The sequence below is a fragment of the Parasteatoda tepidariorum genome, chromosome 10, assembly GCF_982258835.1.
Source record: "Parasteatoda tepidariorum strain Cologne lab strain chromosome 10, Ptep-v5.0, whole genome shotgun sequence".
NCBI lineage: Eukaryota > Metazoa > Arthropoda > Arachnida > Araneae > Theridiidae > Parasteatoda > Parasteatoda tepidariorum.
In genome coordinates this window covers 87,537,204-87,564,905 of record NC_141764.1, presented here as the reverse complement: position 1 = coordinate 87,564,905, position 27,702 = coordinate 87,537,204, and the positions used below count along the sequence as shown (strand labels likewise).

General features: G+C 26.8%; 1 protein-coding gene across 1 annotated transcript in view; it reads right to left on the bottom strand.

Annotated features, from left to right (window-relative positions):
- Positions 1 to 27,702, bottom strand: part of LOC107449893 (phosphatidylserine lipase ABHD16A) — a 40,684-nt gene that overhangs the window by 7,369 nt on the left and 5,613 nt on the right. Inside the window, exons 2-17 of the mRNA XM_087153288.1 lie at positions 18,407 to 18,609; positions 17,833 to 17,901; positions 14,476 to 14,542; positions 13,106 to 13,192; positions 11,793 to 11,878; positions 11,372 to 11,442; positions 11,190 to 11,282; positions 11,043 to 11,116; positions 9,671 to 9,711; positions 8,914 to 9,018; positions 7,341 to 7,454; positions 5,356 to 5,520; positions 4,086 to 4,149; positions 3,886 to 3,949; positions 3,756 to 3,812; positions 1,978 to 2,040 (exon numbers count right to left, since the gene is read on the bottom strand). Of these exons, the coding sequence (XP_087009414.1) occupies positions 1,978 to 2,040; positions 3,756 to 3,812; positions 3,886 to 3,949; positions 4,086 to 4,149; positions 5,356 to 5,520; positions 7,341 to 7,454; positions 8,914 to 9,018; positions 9,671 to 9,711; positions 11,043 to 11,116; positions 11,190 to 11,282; positions 11,372 to 11,442; positions 11,793 to 11,878; positions 13,106 to 13,192; positions 14,476 to 14,542; positions 17,833 to 17,901; positions 18,407 to 18,475 (1,289 nt within the window). The 5' untranslated portion in view covers positions 18,476 to 18,609. The remainder of the gene's footprint in view (positions 1 to 1,977; positions 2,041 to 3,755; positions 3,813 to 3,885; positions 3,950 to 4,085; positions 4,150 to 5,355; positions 5,521 to 7,340; positions 7,455 to 8,913; positions 9,019 to 9,670; positions 9,712 to 11,042; positions 11,117 to 11,189; positions 11,283 to 11,371; positions 11,443 to 11,792; positions 11,879 to 13,105; positions 13,193 to 14,475; positions 14,543 to 17,832; positions 17,902 to 18,406; positions 18,610 to 27,702) is intronic.

Sequence of the window (27,702 nt, the reverse complement as noted above, 5' to 3'; positions counted from 1 at the left end):
CGAAAGATCCCGGTCCTTGCGATACACGGAATACTACGGATACGGTGATTCCAAAGCATATGCGACGGTTAAAGACATTTATGGTGATAATACTGTCACAAAACTCGAGTGTATTGGACACATACAGAAAAGAGTTGGATCCCGGCTGCGTAAGCTAAAGAGTACTAAAAAGGGACTCGGCGGTAAAGGAAAACTAACGGATTCATTTATCGACAGACTGCAAAATTATTATGGGATCGCCATTCGCAGTAATGTTGGGAATCTTGAAAAAATGCAGTCTGCTGTAATAGCTGCATTTTACCATTGCTGTTCAACATCTACAGAGCCAAAACATGGCCAATGTCCTGTAGGTGTTGACAGTTGGTGTAAATATCAGCGTGCGAAGTTTTCAAATGAAGAATATTCTGAAGTATCTAAGGGCTTACCCCAAAATCTCATCAATGTCATAAAGCCAACCTATTTTGAGTTGTGCGATCAGAAGCTCTTAAAAAAATGCCTTCATGGTAAAACGTAAAACGCCAATGAGGCATTCAATGGTGTTTTGTGGCAAATTGCCCCAAAAGAAACATTTGTTGAACTGACAACTTTGAAAATGAGTGCAAGCATTGCAGTCATTCAGTTTAATGAAGGTTATCGTGGGATACTTTCGCTATTCACAGAATTAAATATCTCTCATGGTCGATATATACATTAGCAGGACAACATACTCTGGATGGTGAGAGAATTGTCAACTGTGAAAGACATTCCTCGGCAAATAGGAAGCTCAAACGCAGAAAACTCAGAGTCTTCAAAAAAAGAAAAGTGTCTAGACAGGAGAAGAAAAAAGGTCCCACATATAAGAAAGGCGAATTTTAAATTACAAATTTTAAATATCATTTGTTTGTTTTTTTAAAGCTATACATATATCCGATATATTAGTGCATATTGTTTCTTTTTATAATTTCAAAGGTTTATCGCCTTATTTGTTATTTGTAATATCTGTCCTATTTGTGTTAAAAATTGCTCATATTCACAATATCAAAATTCTTAATAAATTTATTATTACTATAAAGTATAATTATTAATTGTCATACATGCTTTTTTAATTATTATAACATTATGAGAATGCCCGTGCAGTAAAACTGCCTTCTCGTTGAAGACTAAGTGAGTTGTTGATTCTTGACAACATCAAGTGACTAATATAAAATGTGTGCACAGAAAACTGCAGGCGTTAAATAAAAGTGTAAAACTTTGCATATATCTTGAGAAGAGTAGTGTCTATAATACATAATAATATTTAGCTATCAAACAGTCATAAATATTAAGTAAAGTGCAATTATAAACTTTAATTGCATTTTTCTCAAAATGAGTTTTTTGCGATTTTTCACTTACGAAAAACAAGATAACTCAAACAAATTTTGTGATTTTGTCTTCAAATTTTCAGTGAATGTTTCTTACATATATGTTTGTGTAACTAACCTCTAAAATTCAGTACACTAACTGATAGCTTTAAAATATTGATACAAATTTTGATTGCCTTCTCTTTGATAGTTTTTAATATAGAGTGTTTTCCGCAAGCGATTAATTTTCACTAAAAAACGTTAAAAAACCTCTCTTAAATAAAATATTTTTGGTATTTTTAAAATATTTACTATTAATTATTTCTATTTACATCATAATATGTAATAAAAATCAATATTGTTAAAAATATTGTTTTCTGAAATTTTTTGTTCCGAAGGTAGTCGGATACCTTAAAATTACCTGCGTGTAATAAGGACAAATTTTTTTAAAGTTACGTAGCAGGTAATTTTAAAAATCACATATCTGATAATTCAGTCAAGATTATTTTTAGCAATACTACATTTTAATATCAACTAATTTGATATTTTTAATTTACCTTTAATTATCTTATCTAGTTGGAAGTTAGGATTTCCAGAAACCAGAAAAATAGTTTCAAGCACTTTAAAGATTGAGAATTAAAATATACAAACTTATTACCTGTTTTGTAAAAGTTTTATAAGAAGTTCATTGCCACGATTTGTTTGCAAAGATCTAGAGGCTCTAAAAAGAAATATAACATCTTTAAATTTAGTGTAAAGCAATTAAAAATTTAAATACAAGATTACTGTAAAATTTTAAATTATTTAAAAAAATATTACGAAATTACTTAATACATTCAAAAATAATTATTAGAGATTGTAGCTTTAAAAAAAATAGATATAATATAAAACTTGCTCTTTATGAAGAATCTGTCCCATTCCTTATTTAGGCAAAAATAAATAAATTAGTTTCAAAAGGAAGCTCTATAACATAAAATTACTTTGCTTAACTATAAAAAAATAATCTTGATTCTTTTTGAAGAAGATTTTTATTATAAATAAAGATTCAAGGTTGGAGTAGTTTTAGTTATCAAAAATAGAAACCTGATACAAATAACTAAACCCATAATGCTGAAATTCAATAAAATAAGTAATCAAAATTAAAATGAATAATATGAGAGTCCATTGCTTATTTTTTATTCAAATTTTTTCCTGGCTAAGATTAATTAATATGACTAAGTATGTGGTACATCACAGTTGGATACAGATTTTAAGGGTCGGGAGAAAAAAATCATTGTGGACTCTAAATAAAAAGTATCCTTTTCATTTTTGTAGAATTTTGAAGAGCCTTCATTCAAAATTGTGGTTTTTATATTTTATCATACATACATACTTTAAAAAATTAATTCAAAGGTACATTTTTCGTAAGGAATTTTGATTGAGCCCTCAGCAATCCCAGAACCTTATCCTGTCTTACCCCCCCCCCCAGCCACAAGCACAATGTTGGTAGTGAGTACAATAAAAACTTAAAGCAATAAACAATTACAATAAACAATTAGAACATAACTGAAATCCAGAAAGATGAAAATCAACTACAACTTAATTTTATCAACAAAAGGAAATAACAAGAAGAGTTTTATAACTAGAAATAATAGACACACACTTTGTAAAGATTGCATGTGCTTAACTTTGCCTATTAATTTTGAATGCAAATTGATATTATTTTTAATCTAAGAACAATTAAGTTATTACAGGGTGCATAGCCAAATTATTTAACAAAAAATAAGCACTTTTCAAGTACTCAAAAAATATTTTTAAGCACTTTAAAAAATATCATAACTAGGCAGAATTGAAAAGTTTTTGACAATTGACGGTTTTATCTTGTTTTAATCGTCATATCAAAAAAAAAAATCTTTTGGCATTGTTTTTGAGAATTGTCAAAAATCATGAAATTTTTAATCATGTAAAACGAATGGCGTTTTCATACGCTACGGACTGACAATACGCTGAAATAGATTGGAGTTGAATTAATTATAAAAACATTGATTAGAACAATGTGAACTGTGTCTTTTTGCATAATTTGAAGCAAAAAATCAACATAGAAAAGGAAAAATCTCATTTTGAAAGAGGGAAAATTAAGCACTTTTTAAAAAACACCCAATGAAAAAAGCACCTTTAAGGGCTTTTAAAAAACGAAAATAGGCACTTTTTTGAAAATGCTACGAACCCTGTATTATTAACTGATATAAAAACAAAACTCATTGCAACCCTCTTCAAAAAAAAAATTATAGTCTTCCGAAAAAATAAATGAATAAATTGTGAGACATTTACATAAAGTTTCACCAATGTTGACAATCTCATATTACTGATTTTTATTTTTCCTACTTGCCAATTTAAATGAATAATTATAAGTCTTAAATGTAAACTAAAGATTATCTACAAAGAAATAAAACTTACCTTGTAGATATAATTTCATCTTTAGATCGCCTTATTAATAACACAGGTCCATCATACCTTAAAAGATAATAGAAACAAATAAGTAACTTATAAGTACAGTTCCTTCAATGAAGTTAGAAATAAAACATACTTTTCCAACTGGGCACCATTATTTAGGTCCATATAATCACGAATAGTTCTGACAACTAAAGGTTCTAAAAACAATTGAAGTAATATTAAAATAAGGAAAAATGATTAATTTAGTTTTAAAAAAAGATATAAATTATTAAAAAATTACACATCAAAGTTTAATAAAGAAATAGAGAATAAATCATTAAGCACAATACTAACTCCAACTAGATGGCATTCGTGCTATTGCTAAAGCTACGAGGTCATCAAATGTAGCATCTAAAACCTACAATATGATAAAAAGAATTAATGCATTGAATATCAACTTTTAACTTAAATATGTTTAAGTTGAAAGGAAAGAAAAATCAAATTAAAATTGAAACTTTAACATTAGACTCTAAGAGAAATCTAGAGGAATTCATTATAGTGTGAAATGCCAACAATACTTTTGAATAACAAAATAAATAAATTAGTATAAAATCTTTTAGTAAAATTTTTGTTTTAACATTTTAGTAAAAAAATAATAATTTAGTTTCAAATTTTTACTATTGTGAGGAAAATTGCATGATTTAATTGACAATCTGCAAAAACAAAGATTTATAACTTTTGTTTAGTTAATATTGCCAACTTTTATTTAGTTAATACATAAGTATCACCAGATCTTTAAATTTTGGAAAAAGAACCAATTCAATCACCCTGTTAATGCTCATACTACACACACTTGAAGGTGATACTATTCAAGGAAGGCAAAAAGGTCAGAAGATAATTTATTTATTTTTTTTCTTTTACAAATTTGACTTAGTATTAGACAATTGTGTGCTTACATACAAATGTTGAAATAGGAAAAGTGTACATGAGCTATCTTATTTATTTGTTAAACTTTAGGTCTATATGCATTCAGATTATTAGAAATTTAAAGCAATATTTTGATTCAAAAAAGTTTTTTTGCTTTGACAGGGTTGCCACTCATATCTGGAAAAAAAAATTCCCTGTGTTTTCCCTGTATATATTATACACAATATATTAAGAGGAAACAACAATTACTGTGCTCTTGTGTGAGATATATTGGGCTAACTATATTTATTAGTTTTAATTGCTGGAAAAACAGCTGAGCATACTTTAATGCTATAGTAAATGAAATAGTTCAGTTGAAATATCATGGTTAAATATTCCATAGATTACACTTTGAGTGGTCACCATTTTTTAAAAGATAAAAATAAGAAACAAAATTCCCTGCATTTTCCTGTTATTTTAGGTGATTTTAAATTCCTTGTATTTTCCAGGTTTTCCCTGTGGAGTGGCAACCCTGTTTGAATTTCATTAAATTTTACTGATTTAGAGTACTGAATGTTTTCTATCTTAATTATTTAAAAAATCTATAAATTTTGAAGCAAAACTGAAAATTTCATATTCATTAAAAATTAAAGTATAACATTAAACCTTAATCATCATATAAATAAATAGCATTTTTAAAAAAAATAAAAATACATACTAATCCTCTTATATCAGGGTAATTCATAGCTGCCCATGTTGCACTAAAACCCCCAATTGACCAAGCATATAGGACTATATTCTCTTGCTTAAATCCTAATTTTGATATAGCAAAATGCATTACAACGTCCATTGCTTTAAGTTCTTGACTAGGAAATGGTGTACCCTATAAATAAAATTAGTATTATACATGTGCTTTAGAAACCATAATTAAATATTATAAAAATGAAGATAAAACTTGAAATAATAATTGCAATTGCTTGAAAAGTAAAAACTCATGAAAATCATAAATACTCAAATCAAGAAAAATAAATGACACTAAAAATATTTTCTAATCATGAAAATCATGTTTATTTTTTTAAATCTAAACTTAAACTCAGTGGCGCGACAGCCCATAGAGGGCCAAGGCTAATGTGCCCATCTCAGTTTTCTTGACCTTGGGCTCTGGGGTGCAGTAGCAAATGTTCCGGTTAGGTGGTCAGCCAAACGCGAAACCCTCAGTGTTAAATTCCCAAGCATGCTTGGCACTCATTTATCGACCCACTGAAGGGATGAAAGGCTGAGTTAACCTTGCCCAACCCGAGGATCGAACCCAGGATCTGTGGCATGCCAGAGCGAAGCGTTACCACTCAGCCACCGGGCATCCATTTTTTTTAATCACTTTACTTTAAAATTTAATAAAAAAAAGTTCTTTAAAAAAAGATGTAGAAACTAAAATTTAATTTTTGATTATTCTGTTTAATAAGCTCTCTTGCAGCTTTTGTTACAATAACAGTGCCCCTTTCTGTTGAATTATTTATGACATTATGTTACTTACATGTCAATACCTGTTTATTTTTAAATATTTAAGTACCCAGGGCCTGCATTAAGCATTTGCTACCTCGCCAAATGTGATAAAATATAGTTGGTAAATAAAATTGTGTTTCGGAGAATAATATTTTCCACTGGAAAGAAAAAAATATAGTTAACTCGATCCTCAAAATTATGTCAAAAGGAATTTTTCAGCAGATGTGCCGCAGAACTAATTACAATTGGGTCCAAATAATATAAGGCTGAAACAAACTAACGTAAAATAGTTTTCTATGGGGAAAAAATAATGATAAATTTTTTTTTAAGATTTGTATTTGGCGAAGAGTTTCGAAACTTGGCAAATAGGCTAATTTACTGGGTAATAATTTGAAATCCTTAGGACCTGAGTACCCTTAATAGAAATGGAAGAGACTACTTAAATAAAAAAAAAGGATTAAATTTTTTAAAATAACTATCCATTGCAGAAGTTTATATCCAGATATTGTCCAAAACGGTTTGTTTAACTGAATCGAGACTTTTGGCAATCTCCGATGTTGATAAAAAAGGATTTGTTCTAACAAGACCTTGATAGTATCATTGTGAATCAAAGATGGTCGCTCAGAGCGCAGCGTATAAGAGAGGAGAAAATCAGATTTTTTAAAATTTTCAAGCTATTTTCACCAAACACTTTTAATAAATTTCTGCACATTTTTGTTGCATTCCTTCTTTGTTGGAATTTGTACAAAATCCAATGGTTCACATGAACTTGAACCAACCATGAATAAATGATCAGGTTTAACTTTAAACTATTAGGAATCATCTTAATTTTAGTTCATTTGCTGAGTCAGTGCGTATACATTCAGTGATAAAAAAAGGGAGCCAATTGTAAGCCAAATAAACAGCGCAAAGCAGTTGAAAATTATTCTTAAAAGAACTGACAAAACTTTACAGTAGACATCATTTCATAAATATAATAATTTCATTGAAAAAAAGATTTCTATGTATTAACAGCATTAAAATATTGGTTTTTAAGGTAAACCATGTTTGTGCTACATTGATCACAAGAATAGATAAGAAAGTTCAATAATAAAATCATTTTGCAAGAACAGCTTTTCTCACTGTTGTCAATAAAAAATCATTAAAAAATTATACTATCATATTTCATACAATTATAATAAAGAAAGCAATATTACTTACAGTACTATGTCCGAAACCAGGATGATTCCAGCCTAACACTGAATAACTGGCATCAATAGGAGTTCCTGTTATTCCAAATTCATAAAATCCAGAATTACCTTCACAACAGATAACCTAAATTTAAGATAAATTAATTGATTGAGAAAATTTTTTGTTTTACAAAAAAAAACGAGGCAAAAACTTTTTAAAGCTCTTCTTTCAAAAGAGAAAAAATTAAAACTAATTTATTGGGCAATACCAATTAGATTTTTAATGTTCTTAACAATATGGTAATTGTAAAACAAAAGGAAGTTAGGGAGAAAAAACAGAAAATTTCAATAATAAGCTCTTTTATCAGTTCTTTAGACAATTTTAGTTCAATATTTTATCACATTTAGTAGCATGAATAGTAAAAAATATATATATACATATATATATATTAACTCTGAAATTTAAAAAATTTCTGTCCATTATAATGAAATATGATAATTACATATTGTTAAGACTATATCTTGATTACAATTAATAGAAAAATTAGGATAATAAAATAAACAAGTTACTATAAAGTAAAGCATTACCTTTTTTTAATATTTTTTAATGAAAAAATATAATATTGTTCATAATAAGAAAGACTTCTGAATTAAATTTAATAAACTTTCGGATATTATTGAATTTTTAAGCACTAACATGCAGGGCAAAGAATGATATGTAATTTTACCATTAAATATATAAAGAAATCTATTTTAAATGCAAAAAAACAGTCGCTGCTTAAATTTGAAAAAATAAATAAAATAAAATTTCTAAGTTTAATCTCTACCTGACATTCAGTGTACCTGACCAACAATGTACACCTCTAAGTTTAATTACATTTATACTTTGAACATATAAAATGAAATATTATTATTTAGCATGCATGTACCATCATATTTGCAAACACAGTTTTGTAAATCTTGCTAGAAACTTCAAGCTCTAAATTTCTTTAAAATTTATTGGCCTCCAAACAATTAGTTTAAAGCAGATAAAAATTATGAATCACATGATTAAAAGGAAAAAAAAACAAAACATTTTACTAGACAGTTTTTTAAACAAAAGCTTTTTGAGTTATAATGAATCAAAAAAAAGTTACCTTATCAATAACAATGAATAATACTTAAGACAGTTAGAATATATTATCACCAATTAGATTAATATTCAATATTGCAATTTTTTGTAACAAACACTTCTAATTAACTTATACAGTAGAACCCATTTATAACGAGCCTGCTTTCAACAGTAGTAAATTAGTGAAATGGAATGTTTTGTTTGGTTTTGCTTGGATTTCAAAATTTTTTAGAAGAATAGAACAGTATCAGAAATAATAAAAAAATATAAAAAAAATCGCACAGTAACCGACCAATTAAAGACAGTTTAGTACACAATTATTGTGGAACATGTTTGGAAGGTCATTATGAAATCAGGGTTCCGTCAGTAGAAGCTTGATTGTTTAAGGTTCTGTAGCCGAAAAAAATTGGGAACATCTGATGCATGGGTGCTACTGTAAAATAAGATATTTTATTTGATTACAAATACAATTAGAAAATTACAATTTACTTACAAGGATACTTCCATTGGGATGATTTCGATCATGCCTCCTGTCAACAAACACGGAATCAATTTCATTGCCATCCTCCGTCAATAGTTTAAACCGTTCCGCCCTGTGCTAAAATAACAAAGGATATAATGTAATGTTGCGTAATAAATATGAGTAACTATATTTGATTAAGTAGCAATCCATAATATGAATTTGTGATTAATATAAGGAACAGTATCGCTGTAATTTATAAAATAGCTAAAATAAGCAATAAATTTGCTTTAATGACCTTGATCATTCGTAGTTCTTTCTTTTTTTAATAAACTGCATAAGCAAAATTATTCGTTGAAAAATGAGACCTTGAAATATATCAGAGTAACAGTTTTAACACAACAAAAATGATATTGAAAAGAAAGTAACATTTAATTGTTACTGTAAAAATAACATACACTGAATCTAAGAAAAATTCAAGGTGTAACAAGAAGTTCACATTTTTCTTCAATGTGTTAAGTACTTGAGCAATTTAATAAAATCCTAAATGAAACAGAAGACTAATTTTTTTAAAAAAAATTTATAATGAGGACAAACAATTATTTTAATAAGAGTTTGGCTAACAGTTTCACCAACATAAGCAAATTATAGTGATATATTTTTAATCCTTTCTTTATGACTATGAAAAAAACTAATTTTATTAGTCTCAATTTTAAAGAAACAAACAAGGAAAAAAACTATGGAATAACAAATAAGGAATTCAAGATTGAAAGAAAAAAAAACTATTTACCTCTTCCATTAATTTAGATCTTCCTTTAGTAAGAATATTCCCTAAAAAAAGAAACAAAATTAGAAAAAAAATTGAAGGGAAATGGTAAAACTCAAGAAAAAGGATAATAAAATTTGAGAAATAACACATTTATACAACTTCAGGGGCGATTGTGAGTGCAACTCAAATATCCTGAAAATTTTTTGAGTAAAATCATTAATGAAGCATTTCAAAACATTTAATTCTAAATAAATTATATGCAGCATAATTGAAATGAATAATTATGTATAAGTTTATTTTTATCTCTAATCACATTTATTATTCTACCAGAAAAAATATTTACAAATGAAAGATGCCCAGTATAAATTCTAGTTCTAATATTTTTAAATAAAATATACACGAATTTTTGTACATAAATGTGATCGATAATTTCTTGAAACTTTTGAACCTAGGATTTCCGGAAACTTCCGTAGCGCGGTTAGGGAAAAATCCGGATTTTTTCCGGAGCACAATCATCTCTGCAACTGTTAAAAATAATAGAACTTGAAAAATGATGGATTTAAATAACTTCTATAAGTCTTATAAGCACCATATTTAAATTAGTACAGATTCAAAATAGATTTTTGCAATTTACTTGTTCATTTTACAAAATCATCATTTATGTCGGTAACTGTGAAATAAACAAAAAAACTATCAGTAGACAGGAATATCTGAAAAATTCTATTTCTTTTTCCCCTATAATAGTTATGACAATTAAAATTTATTTACTATCCAAGTTTTTTTTTCTTTTGAACAAAAATAAAATTGTGTTTAACATTCTTTGAAGTAATTTTTCAAAAAACTAGATATACATCATTATAATCACATTATAATAAATAAAATACAAACATATTATAACAAATAAAATACCATTATCTCAAATCAATGTTAATAAAAATTTAAAAAAAACTGGATATCTTCCTAAAAGGAAATTTGACTTTATCATGAACTAACTTAATGATTTAATGAATTAAAATTATTTGCCATTATATCACATAACATTAAAAAGGAAAAAGAAATTTTTTCATCTTCAACATTTATTAAATTTTAAGGTATATTATAATTATATGACAGTTCATAAACATTGATATCAGAATCTTTATAATTAAATTTCATACATAACAAGATTATATATTGTAATGTTCTATTAATCTTGCATAAAACACAGCCCCAATTTGTTATATGTGTGCTTTTTGTAAAAAACTAAACTAATTTTATCTCTAATTAAAGCTCTTACAATCACAAAAGGCATATTTTTTTTTAGAGATATGAAATATTAAAATTTATACATTTATCAAAGTACCAGGTTCATAATAGTTAACAAAACTTAATAAACAACACATTTACTACTTACAAAGAATAACATTCATAATTCCAACAGAACCAGGATATATCATCATGCGCCCAAAGGTGTGGATCGCAAGAAAGCTAAATAGTAAGAAATTTATTACAGAAGTTGATATTTCATTTCATTAATTTATTTTAAATAGATTATGTATACCTTAAAATATCGCAAGGCATGCTTTTACATTTATCTAAAATAGTATTTCTTCCTGAACGCCCTTCAATATACAGTTTTGGTTTGTTTTGAGCCCTATAAATAGGTTTGAAAGAGAGTTGTTAATGATTGCAAACATAACCTATTTCAGAGAATCTAAAACAAAAAAAGGAATAAACACTTACACAGTACTCTCATTCCAACGGAAATCAACAGGCCATTCTCGAAAATCAAAGTCGTATTTAGAAACTTCAAGCTGTAATATAGAACTCATATTAACTTTAAAAAAACTAATAAAGCTTACAGTATTAAAAAATTTCATCATCTTGTTTTAATAAATATCAATTGCTACAAGTCTTTTCTGAATAATAAGATCAATTATTTAAATCTACATGAAGTATTACATAAAATTTTAAAAAAAAAACTACTTAAAAGCTTATAAGATATTTTAGATCACAGAATGAAAAATTACTTATATTCATAAATTATTACTGAAATATATTATTGATATTTTTTATAATATGAAGTAATTTTATTTTTGTTAAAAGATTTTTCGTATACTTTTGAAGATAATACATACTAATTTATGTAAATACTTTTACTTACTTTTAGATTTCTGGAAGGATTTTGCTTGTAAGTATCCAGTTTAGAAATAAATTCTGTATAATCCCCATTAATAAATCTTCCAATACCTAATAAAAAGAAATTTATTTTTTATTTGTATAAGAAAAATTACCTATATTTAAAAAAAAATTGGAAACAATTTACACAGTTTGTGAAACCAATTACTGATTTTGAAAAATTAGATACTACTATGTGCTGATAAAAACATCAATAAACTATAAATGTTTACACAAATTCAACCACTGTTGATTAGTGCTACATTGTTATAAAAAAACAATGTGTAATTAAAAATTAGGATTACAAGATCAATTTTCGTACTGACTTCTATTTTAAACATATTCTTTCTAAATATTAATCAAAGAGGTTCTTAAAATTTTTTTAATAGAGGGCATTCTTTTTGAATCATAGGTTTTATCAAGACACACTATTATCATATTTCTAATGAAAGCATGTGATTCAACTTGCAAGATTATTTACCTATCGGGAAACGTGAATACGTTGTGAAACATTACTTTAAATTAGAAATGTTTATGTTTGTAACATTTGTCAGACCCACATTGTAAAGTTACAATTTCACAAAGCATTAATGTGCGCAGTACTTTTTCTTATTCCATGTGTTGAAATTGTCTTTTCAAGGCCATTATTAAAGTCAATTAATTCAACAACAAAAATCAGTAGAAACTCTGAAGGTCATTCACAAAAACGATTTTAAGGCATATATCGACGATTTGAAAAAAATTTGCCTGAAGTGCAGTGCAGAGAGGAGAGTATTTAAATATGAAATAAATTTTGACAAATAAATTGATACCTTTTGATTTTATAACTACTTTTTGAGCACAAAAAAAAAGTAATAACTTTGTATTTTTTAATAATTACTGGAAATTAAACATTCTTCTTAATCAGAGTAAAATTTTTATTTTAATGCAATTATCTCATTGATCCTTAGATTACTGCCTTCAAATACTATTGATTGATTAATAATATATTCATTTTAAATTTCTTCAAATTACTGTAATAATAAGACAAAGAAATTTCTAATATATTTATTTTTCATTAATAAAAGTAACATTTTACAAAAGCAAATTTATTTATATTTTATCGTTAAGAACTGATAAAATTCTCTTATATCTCATTCAATTACTAGATAAATAGAGTGAAAAAAAAAACATTCCGAAAAACACACACAATTCATAAACATTTATTTTTAGATAGTTGGAAAGGGAGAGATATTCATGAAACTATACAATCATAGAAATATAAGCACATACATCAGAAAAAAATTCAAATCAGATTACCTCTGAGAAACATAGCAAAAAACACTAGAACACCAGATATGCCAATAGATCTACACATTGCCATAATGCCTTCTTGAGTGAAATATCCTAGAAATAATTAATATTAAATTATTATTATTTGAGATAAAAAAGTTAAAGCAAAAATTGACTTGTACTTGGAAAGAATTGAATTACACTTGAATGACAAATGAACAAAAATTTAGAAGGATTATGAAGGAATTGCTTTCATTGATTTAGTTATAAAGTTTAAAATGAAGAAAGCAGGGTTGCAAAAATTCTCAGAGCCTAATATTACCAATCTACTGATACAAAGCTATAAAAATTTGGAAAATTTTAAAAATTCCAATTATTAAAAAAAAATAATAAAACTTAAAGATCAAGGAGAATATTTTTCTTATTTATTTCTGAAAATTCTAATATTAGAATAAAATATTAACTAAATTAACACACATTTTTTGTGCTTTTATATACCAAAATATGCAATTCAAAGCTCAAAATTAATGGTAGTCTGTGGATCAGGGGCAAAAAATTTGACTTGGATCAATAAAATATGAATGGTCTCCAGAACTAGCAATTGATGTAAAGGTATGGTAGGCTGTTTTGATTTTTTGTCCTTCAGTTCTGTGTTTTGTTCTGTTTTACTGTCAAACAACTTCAACATAATTGTGACATTACATTCCAGTGGTAAAATCGCAGCCACACGGCAACATAGAAACTAAATGTTACAGAGTTCTTGCAGAAAGATTTTTAAGTTCGGAAACATAAAATTTTGTTTCTTTTTCTGCAGAATTTTTCGAATCATGCCCTTTTTTCTGCAGAACTGTCTTCAAAAGATTGCTTTTCCAGCGTACTGAAGGGAAAGAAATGCGCATTAGGAAGAAATGCTGCGAAATTTCACTTGGTATTTTTAAACTCCTCATGTCTTTTATTTCTGAGTTATTATTATTATACTGAGTTATAACTATATTTCATGACTTTTTTAAAAAACCTATTCATCCAAAGTTGTAATCACAAATTTAAGTACCTAATTACTTTTTACAAACTTTGTGCAAAAATCATCATAAATTCATGCAGATTTTTGATAGTTTTTTCCCCCCAACAGTTATTGCGACGAATATTCACGTTTCTTTTTTATAAAAAATCATTATGTTTTTTCATAAAATTTTTTACAGAACATTTAACAAAACATTAGAACAAAAATTAATCAAACAGTTCTCAGATAGTAAGTAAAAATCATGTCACAAAAACAATAAATATAAATAGGATGGAAAAAAAAAAACTCAATAAAAATTACATATCCAATAACTTAAATTTAATATAAATTTCAGACTTCAATTTACATTAAATATTATTTTAAAACAAAAGTTTACCTCGTCTATACATGATACCACCTACAGCTGGAAATGCGTAGAAGGTCAGATTATATATAAGATTAAACTGAAAATATAAAAAAATTTTTAGCATAAATAATTATGGATAAATAAGTAGAATCACTTACATATCAATCACAAGTACAATATATCATAATGATTGTTAGATATTTCTGAATCAGATAAAATGGCAAAAAAATATCAATTACCGAAAGACTAATGCTTAGTTAAAATTTTTATACTTAAACAGAGTTTATCTTAAACAAATGGAGTGTAACACTTTTTTTTCAATATACTTAAAAAAAATACCATTAAGGCAATCAAGGCAGTACATAGTGAATACATATGAAACATACATATGTGACATATTGAAAATTACACTAATTTAAGGTATGTATATACTAATACTGAAAAGACATAGATATATCAATTAATAATATCAAACCACTGGATCATTTTAAATTACCATCAAGTTGTCTCAATTACAAGTTATTTTCATACACAATACACTCAAGTCTATAGTTTTATTTGCAATTAATTTTTTATATCTACTTTTTATTAATTTAAAATGCAGATTTAAGATTAATTTTGCCTTTAAATAGAACACAAAATTAGAAATACTTTGTTTAAATTAATAAATCTATGATGCAAAAATAATATAATTTTCAAAAGTTTATCTATTGATTGCTTAATAATTAACAAAATATGATAAACTAACTGGAATGTTATAAGTTAAAATAATTTCTCTTTTACAAAGATTAATGCTTGAACTTAATATTATTTACTTGAATCAAACTCTATTTTGGCACAAAAAAGATAAAATATAAAATTCATAAATATAAAATTCATAAATCTATGACTTTAAAAAGTAATGAAAGAAAGATAAAAACAATAAGTAAAATTTTCAAAATTTAACAAAATTAAAATAGTAATACATTATTTAAATGTCATTAATTTTTTATTAAAATCTCAAAATATTAATTTCCTTGAGAACGATCTACACTTTGGTAATTTAATATACATAATAATTTAATCATAATTACACTTAACTATACAACTTATTGTGGGGCATAAAATTTCAGTTCTAAAGGCATTACCCAAATAAAATCTATTTGATGCTATTTAAAAAATATATATATATGAACTTTTAAAGTTTTAACAATATAGTTTAGAGAGCTTTCTTTTTTAAATTTTAACAAATATAGTTTAGAGAGCTTTTTGGTGGTCAAAACAAAACCTACAAAAAATGTAGCACAATATATTATAATCTAAAGCAAATTTTGAAATCTTGTTGGACACTCTTTAGTGTTAAACCATCAGAGTCTATGTTTCTAATATCTCCAGTAGCTCAGTTTCTTAGCATCTAGACAATCTAAGTGAAGTAAACAAAAACCTGCCCACTCTGCCAATCTAACATCCACTTGTTCATAAAAGAGATTCGGGTTTGATTTCACAAAAAGTGTCTTGATATCCTCTAGCACAAATTCAAGAATTTTTTCTTGGGAGACCAACCCAACGAGTCAAAAACAGGCAGAAATGTTAACAACTGATGATGCAGATTTCAGTCTTTTTGTAGTGTATATCTTTGCATATGTTTCATTAATCTCTCTTCTAAAATGTGAAACACTTGCTTTACATTTTTAAAAATTGTCCACAAAAAACTTTGGAAGAAAGTATGACAGTTTAATTTGAAACATAATATTCTTCCAAGACAAAAATTATTTGTTGATCCTTAATATTTCGTCTTCAATAGAGGGCTGGCGAGTGGAGATTTCGCTACCTGACTTAATAAAAAACTTGTGTATCCTAAACCAGAAAGTACTCAAAACTATATGTCCTAGAACAAACATAATCTCTACAAAATGAATTTTTGTCAAAACTGCAAATGAAAATTTTAAATGTAGCTAAAATGTTTTTGCTTTATTACATACATTTACACATAATATGATATTTAACTAATTAAAATATTTTACTTTAAAATTCATTGGAAAATAAAATTGTTCATCCTTAAAAATAAATGTGGTAATAGTTTAACAAGAAAGAGTTATTTACTTTCTACAATGTCTCGTTATAGAATATTAGCTATAATTCAACTTTATAGCTTACAAAATAATAAAAATAAATGAAATATGAACAAATGAAAGTATGTAAATCTTATTTTATTCATTGAACATAAAACATTGTTTTCACTACAGAGAGGAGAATCTCGCATATTTTTTTCTTTTCTCTCTATAAAAAATTATTAAAGCAAGAAGTTCGAGCACTCTATTTAATCAATTCAAAAATACGAAAATTTTGGAAAAAATTTCGTATTTCGCCATTTTGAATAAAATCCGTTTAACTTTTCTTCCTTGATCTTTCATTATTTTGAACATTGTTCCTTGTTATCCAGCTTCCCTATTTACCAGTATTGTTCAGAACTGGTGCGAACAGCAGAACACCCCCTCCCCGAACCACGGAACCCCTTTCAGAACACATTTCTATGTAACCACCTGTGCACCATAGGTAAGGTTTCTTCATGTAAGACGTTTACATTTTTTGTGCATGAATGTAAGATGGACAAATACCTTGTTAAGGCGACATCTTCTACTACGTAACGGACAAATGAAAATGAAACAAATGTCAGTAGAAAAGGTCAAAACAAAACAAATACGGATAATTTTTCAGTCAAATAAATATAATAGCTGATGAAAAAGTAGATATAGAATATTTTCCATATGATGATGCAGCAAAAATATTCAATTAGAAGATGTTAAAAATGTATTATAATTAATAAAATAATTTTTTTCCAAGTCTATTTGTGTTTTTTTAATTTTTAGAAATTTCACTTAACTTTTTGAAATCTCACCCTGTTTTTGAGAAAGGGTGAGAAATTTTCTCCCATTTTTTATCTGTAATGAAAACACTGTAACAGGGAATATTTTTTAAAGATTCATGTTTTAGATTAATTTTTTTGATTCTCTATAACTTCATTTTAAATCTTTCATTTTTTGTATAAAGCCAAACAAGTGGTATGACATTTTTATATAACATGGAATTAAGTTACATAATCTTAAAACACTTTAATTGGAATTAATTATTATATTTAATGTAATTAAAATAATAATTATTTGATGAATTTTATTAAAAGAATAATTTTCAAATTGAATATTTTCACACCAGTTATAAAAAAAAAAAAAATATTGAAAGAAATTTCATTATTTTGCAGTTCATTACAACTTAATTTTTCAGCAAAATACATATTTTTTTTTTTCAAAATGAGCCCATCTAAACAAAATATACAATACTAAAGCAACAATAATTATACATAATTAACAATATGAACAAATTTTGTGAGGATCTGAAAAAAATTATTACCGTAAAAAAAGCTGTCTGAACAAATCCATTGCTATAATGTTCAATTGCATTTCCAGTGTAATCTCTACCCTAAAATATATATTATATATGTTTATTAAACTATACATTATATGTTTAAATATATATGTTTATTAATGAGAAACACGAAGATTTTATAGAGTTATTCAATAAATTATTTATTCCTATTAACAGTCATATAGATAGGTTAAAAGTGTAGCCAAACGTAATAGTTATTTACTAGAATTTGTTTATTACTGTAACTAAACGTCATAAACAAATTCTAATAAAAAATAATTAATTTCAATGTTTGTTTTGTTTATTAAGAATAAACTTAATAGACAAAATTTTAAGGTAATTAAGTAATTAATTTGGAATGAGCATATCAATAATATTAAATATTTTATCCTATTTTGCATGAATTTAGGAGCAGAAAATTCAATCAACAATCTCATTACTAAGTTGTAGATTAATATATTACAATTTACAACATTTCAACTTGATTAATGTTTAGTATTATGATTTTACAAGCAGATAATTTAAAAAGAGGTATTTTATTTCAGAAATGTTAGCTCACTTGTCTGTTTTCAGTTTTATACAAGCGGAAAAGTCTAGGTCCAGAAAAACAGCGAATAAAATTAGACATTTTTAGTTTCACGAAAATATTATCAATACATTTATTTTAACAGGTACGACTCATTATAATAATGTTTCCCGGAAATATATGGATTAAATCTGGAGCATTACTAATCAAAATTAAAAAAAACAAACTGTTTAGTTCTTTTGCAGTGTTGCCAGAACTTAAGATTAAAAAGTAGCGAATGGGAGCTCCAAAAGTAGCGGATTCGAACATTTTGTAGCCCAAATATATATATAGTATATTCGCACTGTCTTGGCTGACCGCCCTCTTATAACCCTAAACTTTGGCGATCTGGTGAAATGGGTGATTGCCAAACGAAATCTATCGCCAACTGCTTGGATGCCCGCTTTTTGAACGTGATTGAAAATGGCGAAAATGTTTGAGCTGGAAAGATGTAACGAATACGCTAGGAAATACATATTTTTTACTACAATATTTTTATTCATGCAAAGTGATTTCTAGATACTGGACATTAGTATTGCAGCGCTTGCTGAATTAATATTAAATAGCTCTTGGTGTCGACATTTTTACTGGCTAGCATTGCATATTGCAGGTATCATTTTCATCACTTTTCTTAGCATTATTGTCGGATCTGTGTTTTTATTTAAAGCAAGAATTTTTGTTGTTAATTATAAAGATTATTTTTGTGTGTGTGTGTGTGTATTGAATATTATTTGAAAGGAAATATGAATGACAAATAAGTTATAACTGTAATAAAACAAGGTTGGATGGAAACCACTTTTTTGTTTCTTATGAGTAAAAGGTTAAATTAATAATATTTTGCACCGTGATTTTAAGGTACGCATTAAAATTATCAACTTTTCTTGTATGAATATGCTTTAGTGGTATTAAAATAAAAATATTGATTCACATTTTTTTCATTGTTGGTTTTAAAAATTAGTTTACATGTGTTAAAGTTCTCTGTTTACATATTTTATTATTTGTTTGATGCTTCTATGATTACATTACTACTATAAATGATTTTTTTAAAATTTAGAATAATATTGAAAAGCACAAGTTGTATTGTAACACAAATTGTGCTTCGTGATTTGTATATTCAGTTGCAATGCTTCTAGTTTAGTTCTAGGTTGTTATCATCATCAGTTACATATGGAAATAAGGCTCCTGCATTTACTGAATTTCTCACAGTTCTGACCTGAGTATTGTCACGACTACCAGGTCAGTCTTGTTGAAAATCCAGTTTTGATCCTTCAGTACCTACAGAAATAGAAATCTAGGTGAACCAAATGAATGTTATGAAGAAAACTGATTGGATTAGTATACATTTTAATTTGTTTTAATGATGTAGTTAATAGTACTAGGGTAAATTAGAGTTAATATATTATATATAGTTTACATTTCTTATTATTTGTGAGATTCTGCTTATTAAACATTACTATAAGTGACATTTTGAAAATTGATATTATAGTTTGGAATAATACGAAAGGAGTAGAATAAAATTTTGATGGTTGATAGGAAGCACAAATATGTAACACTTGTAATGTAATGATGTGTTGTTTTGTTATAGGTTGACTTTCTTATCAACTCATAAAACGCATTATTTTAAAGCTCCTTCAACAACCTCAGTGTGCCTGTATGTCTGAAGTGGGAGTTATGTGTAATTTGTTAAATTACTTCTGTGTATTGAATTTTCTTGAATGTTATTTGAAAGGAAAAAGGAGTGACAAATGAGTTATAACTTTAATAATACAAGGTTGGAAGGAAACCACTTTTAAATTTCGTATGAGGAAAAGGTTAAATTAATAATATTTTGCACCTTGATTTTAAAATACCCAATAAAATTATCAACTTTTTTTGCATGAATATGCTTAAATGGTATTCAAATAAAAATATTGATTCCCATTTTATTATATTGTTGGTTTTAAAACTTAGTTTACATGTGTTAAAGTTCTCTGTTTACATATTTTATTATTTGTTTGATGCTGCTATGATAACATTACTACTATAAGTGATATTTTTAAAATTTAGAATAATATTGAAAAGCACAAGTTGTATTGTAACACAAATTGTGCTTCGTGTTATGTATATTCAGTTGCAATGCTTTTAGTTTTGTTCTAGGTTGTCATCATCATCAGTTACATGTGGAAATAAGGCTCCTGCATTGACTGAATTTTTCACAGTTCTGACCTGAGTATTGTTACGACTGCCAGGTCAGTCTTGTTGAAAATCCAGTTTTGGTCCCTCAGTACAGAAATAGATATTTCTAGGTGACCCAAATGAATGTTATGAAGAAAGCTGATTGGACTAGTATACATTTTGACTACTTGAAAGTAATGTTGATTAAAATAATGTTTTGAACATTTTAATTTGTTTTAATGATATAGTTAATAGTACTTGGGTAAATTTGAGTTAATAAAGTATATAGTAGCATTTTTTTATATCATCCTTTTTTTTATATTGTGATTGATTAACTCAACACCTTAGTACATTATCTCTCTCTTCTAATAATAAATGTTTTTAAAAAAGTTAATTAAAAAATTTTAAAGCGCAGAATATAGAAGTGATGGAAATATAAATATTATTCTATTATAAACTTAATAACTAGAGTTGATTTGTTATAAAAAGCAATGAAAAAAAAACAATTTTTTTTTCGGGTTTACCCTGATCTCAGTGTAAAATCATTGAGATCTAGTCATATGGCTCTGTTTTCCTCTACCCCTATAATGGCTCTGGTATTGCAATATAAATAGTATTTTAGAATGTTTTGTTTCATTTTATTACATAAAGTGTCTTAACATTAAAAAGAAATACCAGCACTTTTGTAATTTCAAACATGATTGTTCTAAACTGTTGTCAAATTTTTGTCATTTTGTTTTCAAATTTTTGTCATTTTGTTTTCAAATTTTTGTAGCATGCCTATCATATTTATATCTTGTAATCTAAAACTTTCAAAAGTTAAATAGGCGCCTAATAAATATTTAGAATTATGAATGAAATGTATGACTGTCACTCACATCGAAAAGTATTACTTTTGGTATTTTATTTATCTTAACTGCTTTTAAAGAGCTCCTGTAAAAGAAGAATTTTACATTTTGTTCATAGACTAAAAATTTTATTTATTTAATTTGTAAAATGTACTGGATTTTTCTTATAATGTAGGTAGCTGTGGTATTTTTGATCCAAATGTATGTCTAAATTGTTTTCATTTTATAATAAATAAATGATTTTTCTACTGACTTAGTCTCTCTCTCTTCCTTTTTTTTTTCTCTTTGTGTTTACTAAAAAAAAATTTATAAAATGAAGAGGAATACTACTTTTAAACAAATTGAATTTTTCTAAATATACTTAAAATCTTAACTTCATAACTAATTAAATTAAGTTTTATAAAAGTAATCATAATTGAAATACACTATGAAAATTAAATTATAACAGAACATTTCATGCACCAAAACATGTAACTGCTTTATAGTAGTACATAATCAGGGCTCAAAGTAATCCTTAATTTCCTTTAAAAAAATAAGACAAAGAAAGTATTCTTAATTATTAAACATTTCCATAGATGTCCCGAAATTTTTGTGATTTTAAAATTTTGTTGAAATTAATAGGGAGAAAAATTACTATTTATCTAAAAAAATATTGAAGAAATTTCATGAAACAAAATAAATAACAAAATGAACTACGAAGTCTTCATAGCTCTCAAGTACGATATTAATCTACTTCCAGTATTAGAGACAATTACTCTTAAATTGATAGCATATTCGATGTGTGAGAGGAATATAGAAAAATCTCTTACCTCACTACTCCCATCATACTCTACTGTTTCTCAAAAGAAAATCCTCGTATTTTGCTACAACTTAACGATTTTCTATATTTAGGCAATTTTATTCTCTCTTTTGTGAGAAAGAAAACACATTTTTAAGAAATATTTCTTTTTTCACTTAAGTACAGGAACTACTAAAACTATTAACAATTGAATATCTGCGAATTCATGTTAGCATTGTACAGTGGACCAAAAAAAAAAAATAATTATAATAATAATAACTTTCCCTCATAACCACCCTCAATAACTTTCGTTCTAATGATCTGATTTTCACATACTAAGTGTCAATCTTAATGGTTCCTGAGGGTGACCTCATATATGAAAATTATTTAGTGCTAACTATTAAGTTTCGAAATCGGACACAGAAACGTACTTTCTCTGAATAAAAAAAATTTTTTTTTGCATATTTGGATATTTATCCGTTTGTTTATAAATTATTCATAATTTTAATTCGGTTTTTTATAAGTACTGAATGGTCAATACTTTACTGTAGGTAAAATTTTACAACTCATCATAGGTCTTAAAAACCAAATTACTTTTAGGCAAACTATAAAAAATAATAGGCTCCATGAACTTTTATTTTACAAAAAAATCTGAAATGTAGTTTAACATAAATTTACAAAAAAATAGAGGGTTCGTTTAAAGAGTTAATAATGCAAATAGTTTTGAGAAACTAATTTTTTTTTGCAACAATACATGAAAAATTTAAAAATAAAATCAGATGCTGATTACAATTTAATACACTTAAGTAATAAGGAATTTATTTCGAAATATATATCTTTAAATTACGAATTTTCAACTTAAAAATACAATTTATTTGCCTCAAATGCCATGTTCTAGCTGTATAATACGACATATTCAATACCCAACTAATTTCTGTGATGGATTTTCCATTTTTATATAGTGCCACTATTTTTTCTTTTAGAATGTATGAGCAGTGGAACATTATTTTCTCTACTAAAATTAAATTCAATTAAAATTAGTAAAACTCCAATAAAAACTTGCAAATCTCTAAATAATCTACAACGGCAAAACTCAACGAAAAACTCTAAGTAAAATTTACTCTGCAATTTACTAGAACCTTCAGGACGTAGACGTCAATTTTTGGCGAATTTTAATTTTTTCAAAGATTTGAAACTTTTTTTTATTTATTTTCTTAAATTTGAAATTTCATTTAGAAAAATTAAGTTTTTATGCTTGTAGTAGTCTGTATCTTAATATTTTAACAGGACTTATATTGTCCTTAATAAATTAAGAAAACTGTAGCATTAGTGTCGTAATTATAAAGTTAAAATTAAAATTTGAAAAACCACACATTTCGTTACCACGAATTTACAAGTTTTTGAAATTAAATATTGAATGTTGTGGTGAATATAAACATAATAAAATACATCTTCTTAGTTTTGCTGCCACATGTTTAACTTCTTAAGGACCTGGATGGCTATTTAGCAAGAACTGAACAGGATAGTTTATCTCCATTACTATAGCCAACCAAATTAGCAAAAACTTATTTACACCCATTACCTATTTTTCGTTTTTAATATACTTTGAACCTATAGAAAATTGAAAATTATCTTATTTCCAATGTAACATAAACTTGTTCTATCTTTTAAAGAGAAAAAGAAATACTGAAATGCCAGCAAAATATGACATGTAAGAAGATGATACTGAATTTTATTGTCAAATCTAATTTGTTCCGACTTATAACAATTTTGTCAGAAAAAATCTGTTGAAATATTAAAATGTTGCAAGTTATATATCTCGCATTCTGATTTTATAATTAAAATCAGAATTTAAAACAATATAATTAGCTTTCCAAAACATACTGGTTAATTGATTTAATAGCCTTCATTTGATTATTTGTGTAGATTAAATTACGCAGATTAAACTTATATTTAACATAGTAGAGGTAAGAAATCTCTACAGTTGTCAAAACTGCTATTGAAATATGTGAAATGTTGCAATAAGTTTTTACTGATACGTTATTGAACTAATAAATGAACACATGGTTTATTTAGTATAACAATTAAGGTTGTAATAAAAAATAAACTTCTCCAGATATCTTGACAATTTTATTTTATCCGTCTTGATTACTTTATGTATTATTTTTAATAAATTATATATTAATGTCTTGTTTGCAACCAATCTTCTCTTATTTTAATAGTCATTAAGTTGATTTAAGGAGAAATTTAAGAAGAAGACACGATGGATAGAAACAAAATTGACAAATGGGTTGCATGTAAAATTATCCTCATTTGTCCTGATATTTAGTTTTCAGTCATTTCTTCAGAACATCTTTTTCTGTATCAACACAAAGATTTTGTAATAATCGATTTGAAGAATCGAAAGATTTAGAATTTTGACCAAGCATCTTTTTATTTTACAAAATAATGCTAGTAAAAGAAGCAAAATCTAAGAAATCATACTTGTGGACCGTCCACTATTTATATACAAAGACAATTTAAGCAATTTAATTTTAACCAGTTTATGACATCACATTATTAAATTCACCCCCGCTATTAATATTTAATCCGATAAATGTTTCCTATCTTTAAACATTATAAGTAGCACTCAAACTTAGGAGATAACTTTATTTCATTTTCATCACGTATAAAAAAGTACCTTTAAGTACTTGATTCATAAGATCAGTGGCGTACGCAAGGGAGGGGTTTAGGGGTTTGAACACCCCCCTTGAGCTCAGACAAAATGGCAAAAATAAAAATTTTAGTAGAAATTATGCGGGTATTATTTTTTAAGACTATAAATTTTTATTTGCCTTATGCCTACCTTTTTATCTCACGGTATTTCTCAGAATACTGAAAAAAACATTTACTATAATAGGGTTGTACTTTTGAAACCAAATTCACGTGGTACTGTTATGGACTGGTTCCTTTCTGTTCTGCCAGTCGCGATAGTTTTCGAGACTGGCTGTCATTCGCGAGGTCTTTACGCGATGATTCTGGAATCTTAGACGTTCTGTCGTCTTTGAGACAATTCGAGAATTTTGGAGATGCGGTGAAAAATTATATAAAAAGGGGAACGGAGTACAATGTAAGTTTTTCTGTTGTACAGAAATGTGATACTTCCGTTGAAGAAAACGTTTCTAGCATAACAAAATCTGATGAATGTGAAAGTGGCCCTCAAAGTGTTACTTCCCACCCATATGACATTGGACTTTTTTCAGAAGATATTACATGCGAGAAGATATTACATTATGTTCTTAAACTTAAAAAATCAAATCAAAATTTAACTAAACAATGTTGTCTAAATAAAAAGTCAAAACTGTCTAGCTGTCTAAATTAGAGAAATAATAGTGCTTTATTGCATACTCGAATTTCTTTTAGTAGCTGCAGTAAATTATGAACACCCCCCTTGAAAAAATTCTGCATACGCCACTGCATAAGATACATATACAAATTTTACTTAGTAAGTAAAATTTGTATTTACAGTACAGTGTAAGATACATATAAAAATTTTACTTAATTAAATATGTAGTAAAATTTTTGAGATATTTTAGCTTTACAAAAGGAATTTTAAATCTCCCTTTTAGCCATGTTACTGAAAACCTTAAACTTTTAAATTACCGGGATAGGAATTTCCATTATGAGTATGTATTTTTCATTGTTCTTGGTAGTGCATAGAAGGAGTTACTCGGTCTTCTTTTAAAATCCTGAACTGTGCCTCAAGAACGATTGCAAAATCCACTTTTTACTTATGGCCGGGGTAGCATGGTCGGTAGGGCGCTGGGCCCATGTCCGAGAGCTCGTGGGTTCGGGTTCGAACTCCACCGGCCGAAGTCTCCCCGTGTAGTTGGTGACTGATGCACGTTAAATTCTGCCGTGTCGCAAAGTCCTCCATGTTCCCGTAACAAATCAAAACCTCTGGGGGTACTGGATTGGAGATCGATCGTTCTCGGATTCAGGTTAAAATTACGATCTGTGGATGAATGAATGGGTCCTCCTTATAAATGGGTGTTATGTATGGTGTGGCAGAAGTCGAATTCTTGGTCACAGATGGCGCCACTGAAAAATAAGAACAATCGCACCCTCTATGCCTAATTGCATACGTCAGCAACAACAACCTGTTCTTCGTATGGAGTAAAAAAGAGTAAACAATGAATATATCAGTGTTTAATTACACTGTGGAATACGCGCAAAACAGAAAGACATAACAACAAAATTGAAAAAGAAAAAATTATTTAAATTTTTTTATTTAGTATTTAATATGGCTCTAAAGTGTGACTTTACATAATTATAATGAGCGAAACACATTTTCAGTTGTTCATTATGATTAAACTTGGTCATGTAATACACGAAAAAGATTTGCTAGATTTTTAAGAAACATATTATTTTACATAAAATGGTTTGATTAAAAAATATAACTAAATGTGTTAATTTATATCAATTTATTTTAGAAGTTAAAACCCAATTTTCAAGCTGAAATAGTATAGCTGAATAGTACTCAAAGAATATTTGGCTAGAAATTTTTTTTTCTCCAGATATATCAGATATTTTAATATAACATACTAGAATAAGTTATTAGTAAAATAATAAAATCACAGGAATCCAAGTACTTAAGTTTTTGAATTTTAACACTGAATAAAAAGTTCATGTTTATTTCATCATTCTGATATTTTCGCCATTACAAATACAATACTATTTACTCTAATTTCATTCAGATGTTGACAAAAGACAATCTAATGACCCGTCAAAGTTTCTTACAGTAATGTAGAAGAGTCAGAAGATGTAAGAAGTTCTCATTTTTCACTTAAAACTGTAAGAAGGGAAGCAGAAAATAAACCAGTTTATTGAATCAAAATATACAGGCAAGTTCTTCATAATTCCAAATTTTCGGCGTATCAGTTTTATAATAAAGCGTTTACTATGGTTTTTGGAGTGGTTAGTAGTGGTATTAATGTTTTTTTTTTCTTTTCTTGCTTGAATGAAAGTTCGAGAAAACAATCATATTTTGCATTACACGTAAAGGGGAACCACGAAAATATCTTTCAGATTGCTTGATTCCATTTAAAAGTTCAGTAATCGCAATGAATTTTTTTATAATGAATCATTTTTTAAAATTATCTTTGAGAGACTTCTTTGTGAATATAACGAGATGTTCTTCATATTTTTGTAGTTCTTAACTCAACCCGAAAATCAGAGTAGCTCGCTATTTAAGTATCGGAATAAAACCATATTTATGAAAGTTATAAAAATAATTCATTATAATGAAGATTAAATTGAAATTAACATTATCAAATTTTGCGTTACACGCTAAGAAAAACAAACGAAAATGTTTTTCAGATTGCTTTTATTAGTACATAAAATAAAATAATTTGCACTTTAAGCATCGGAGCAAAATTATATTTATGAAAATTAAAAGATTAGTTTCTTTTAATTAAGATTAAATCAAAATAATCGCATTTTGCGTTACACGCAAAGGAAAACCATGAAAA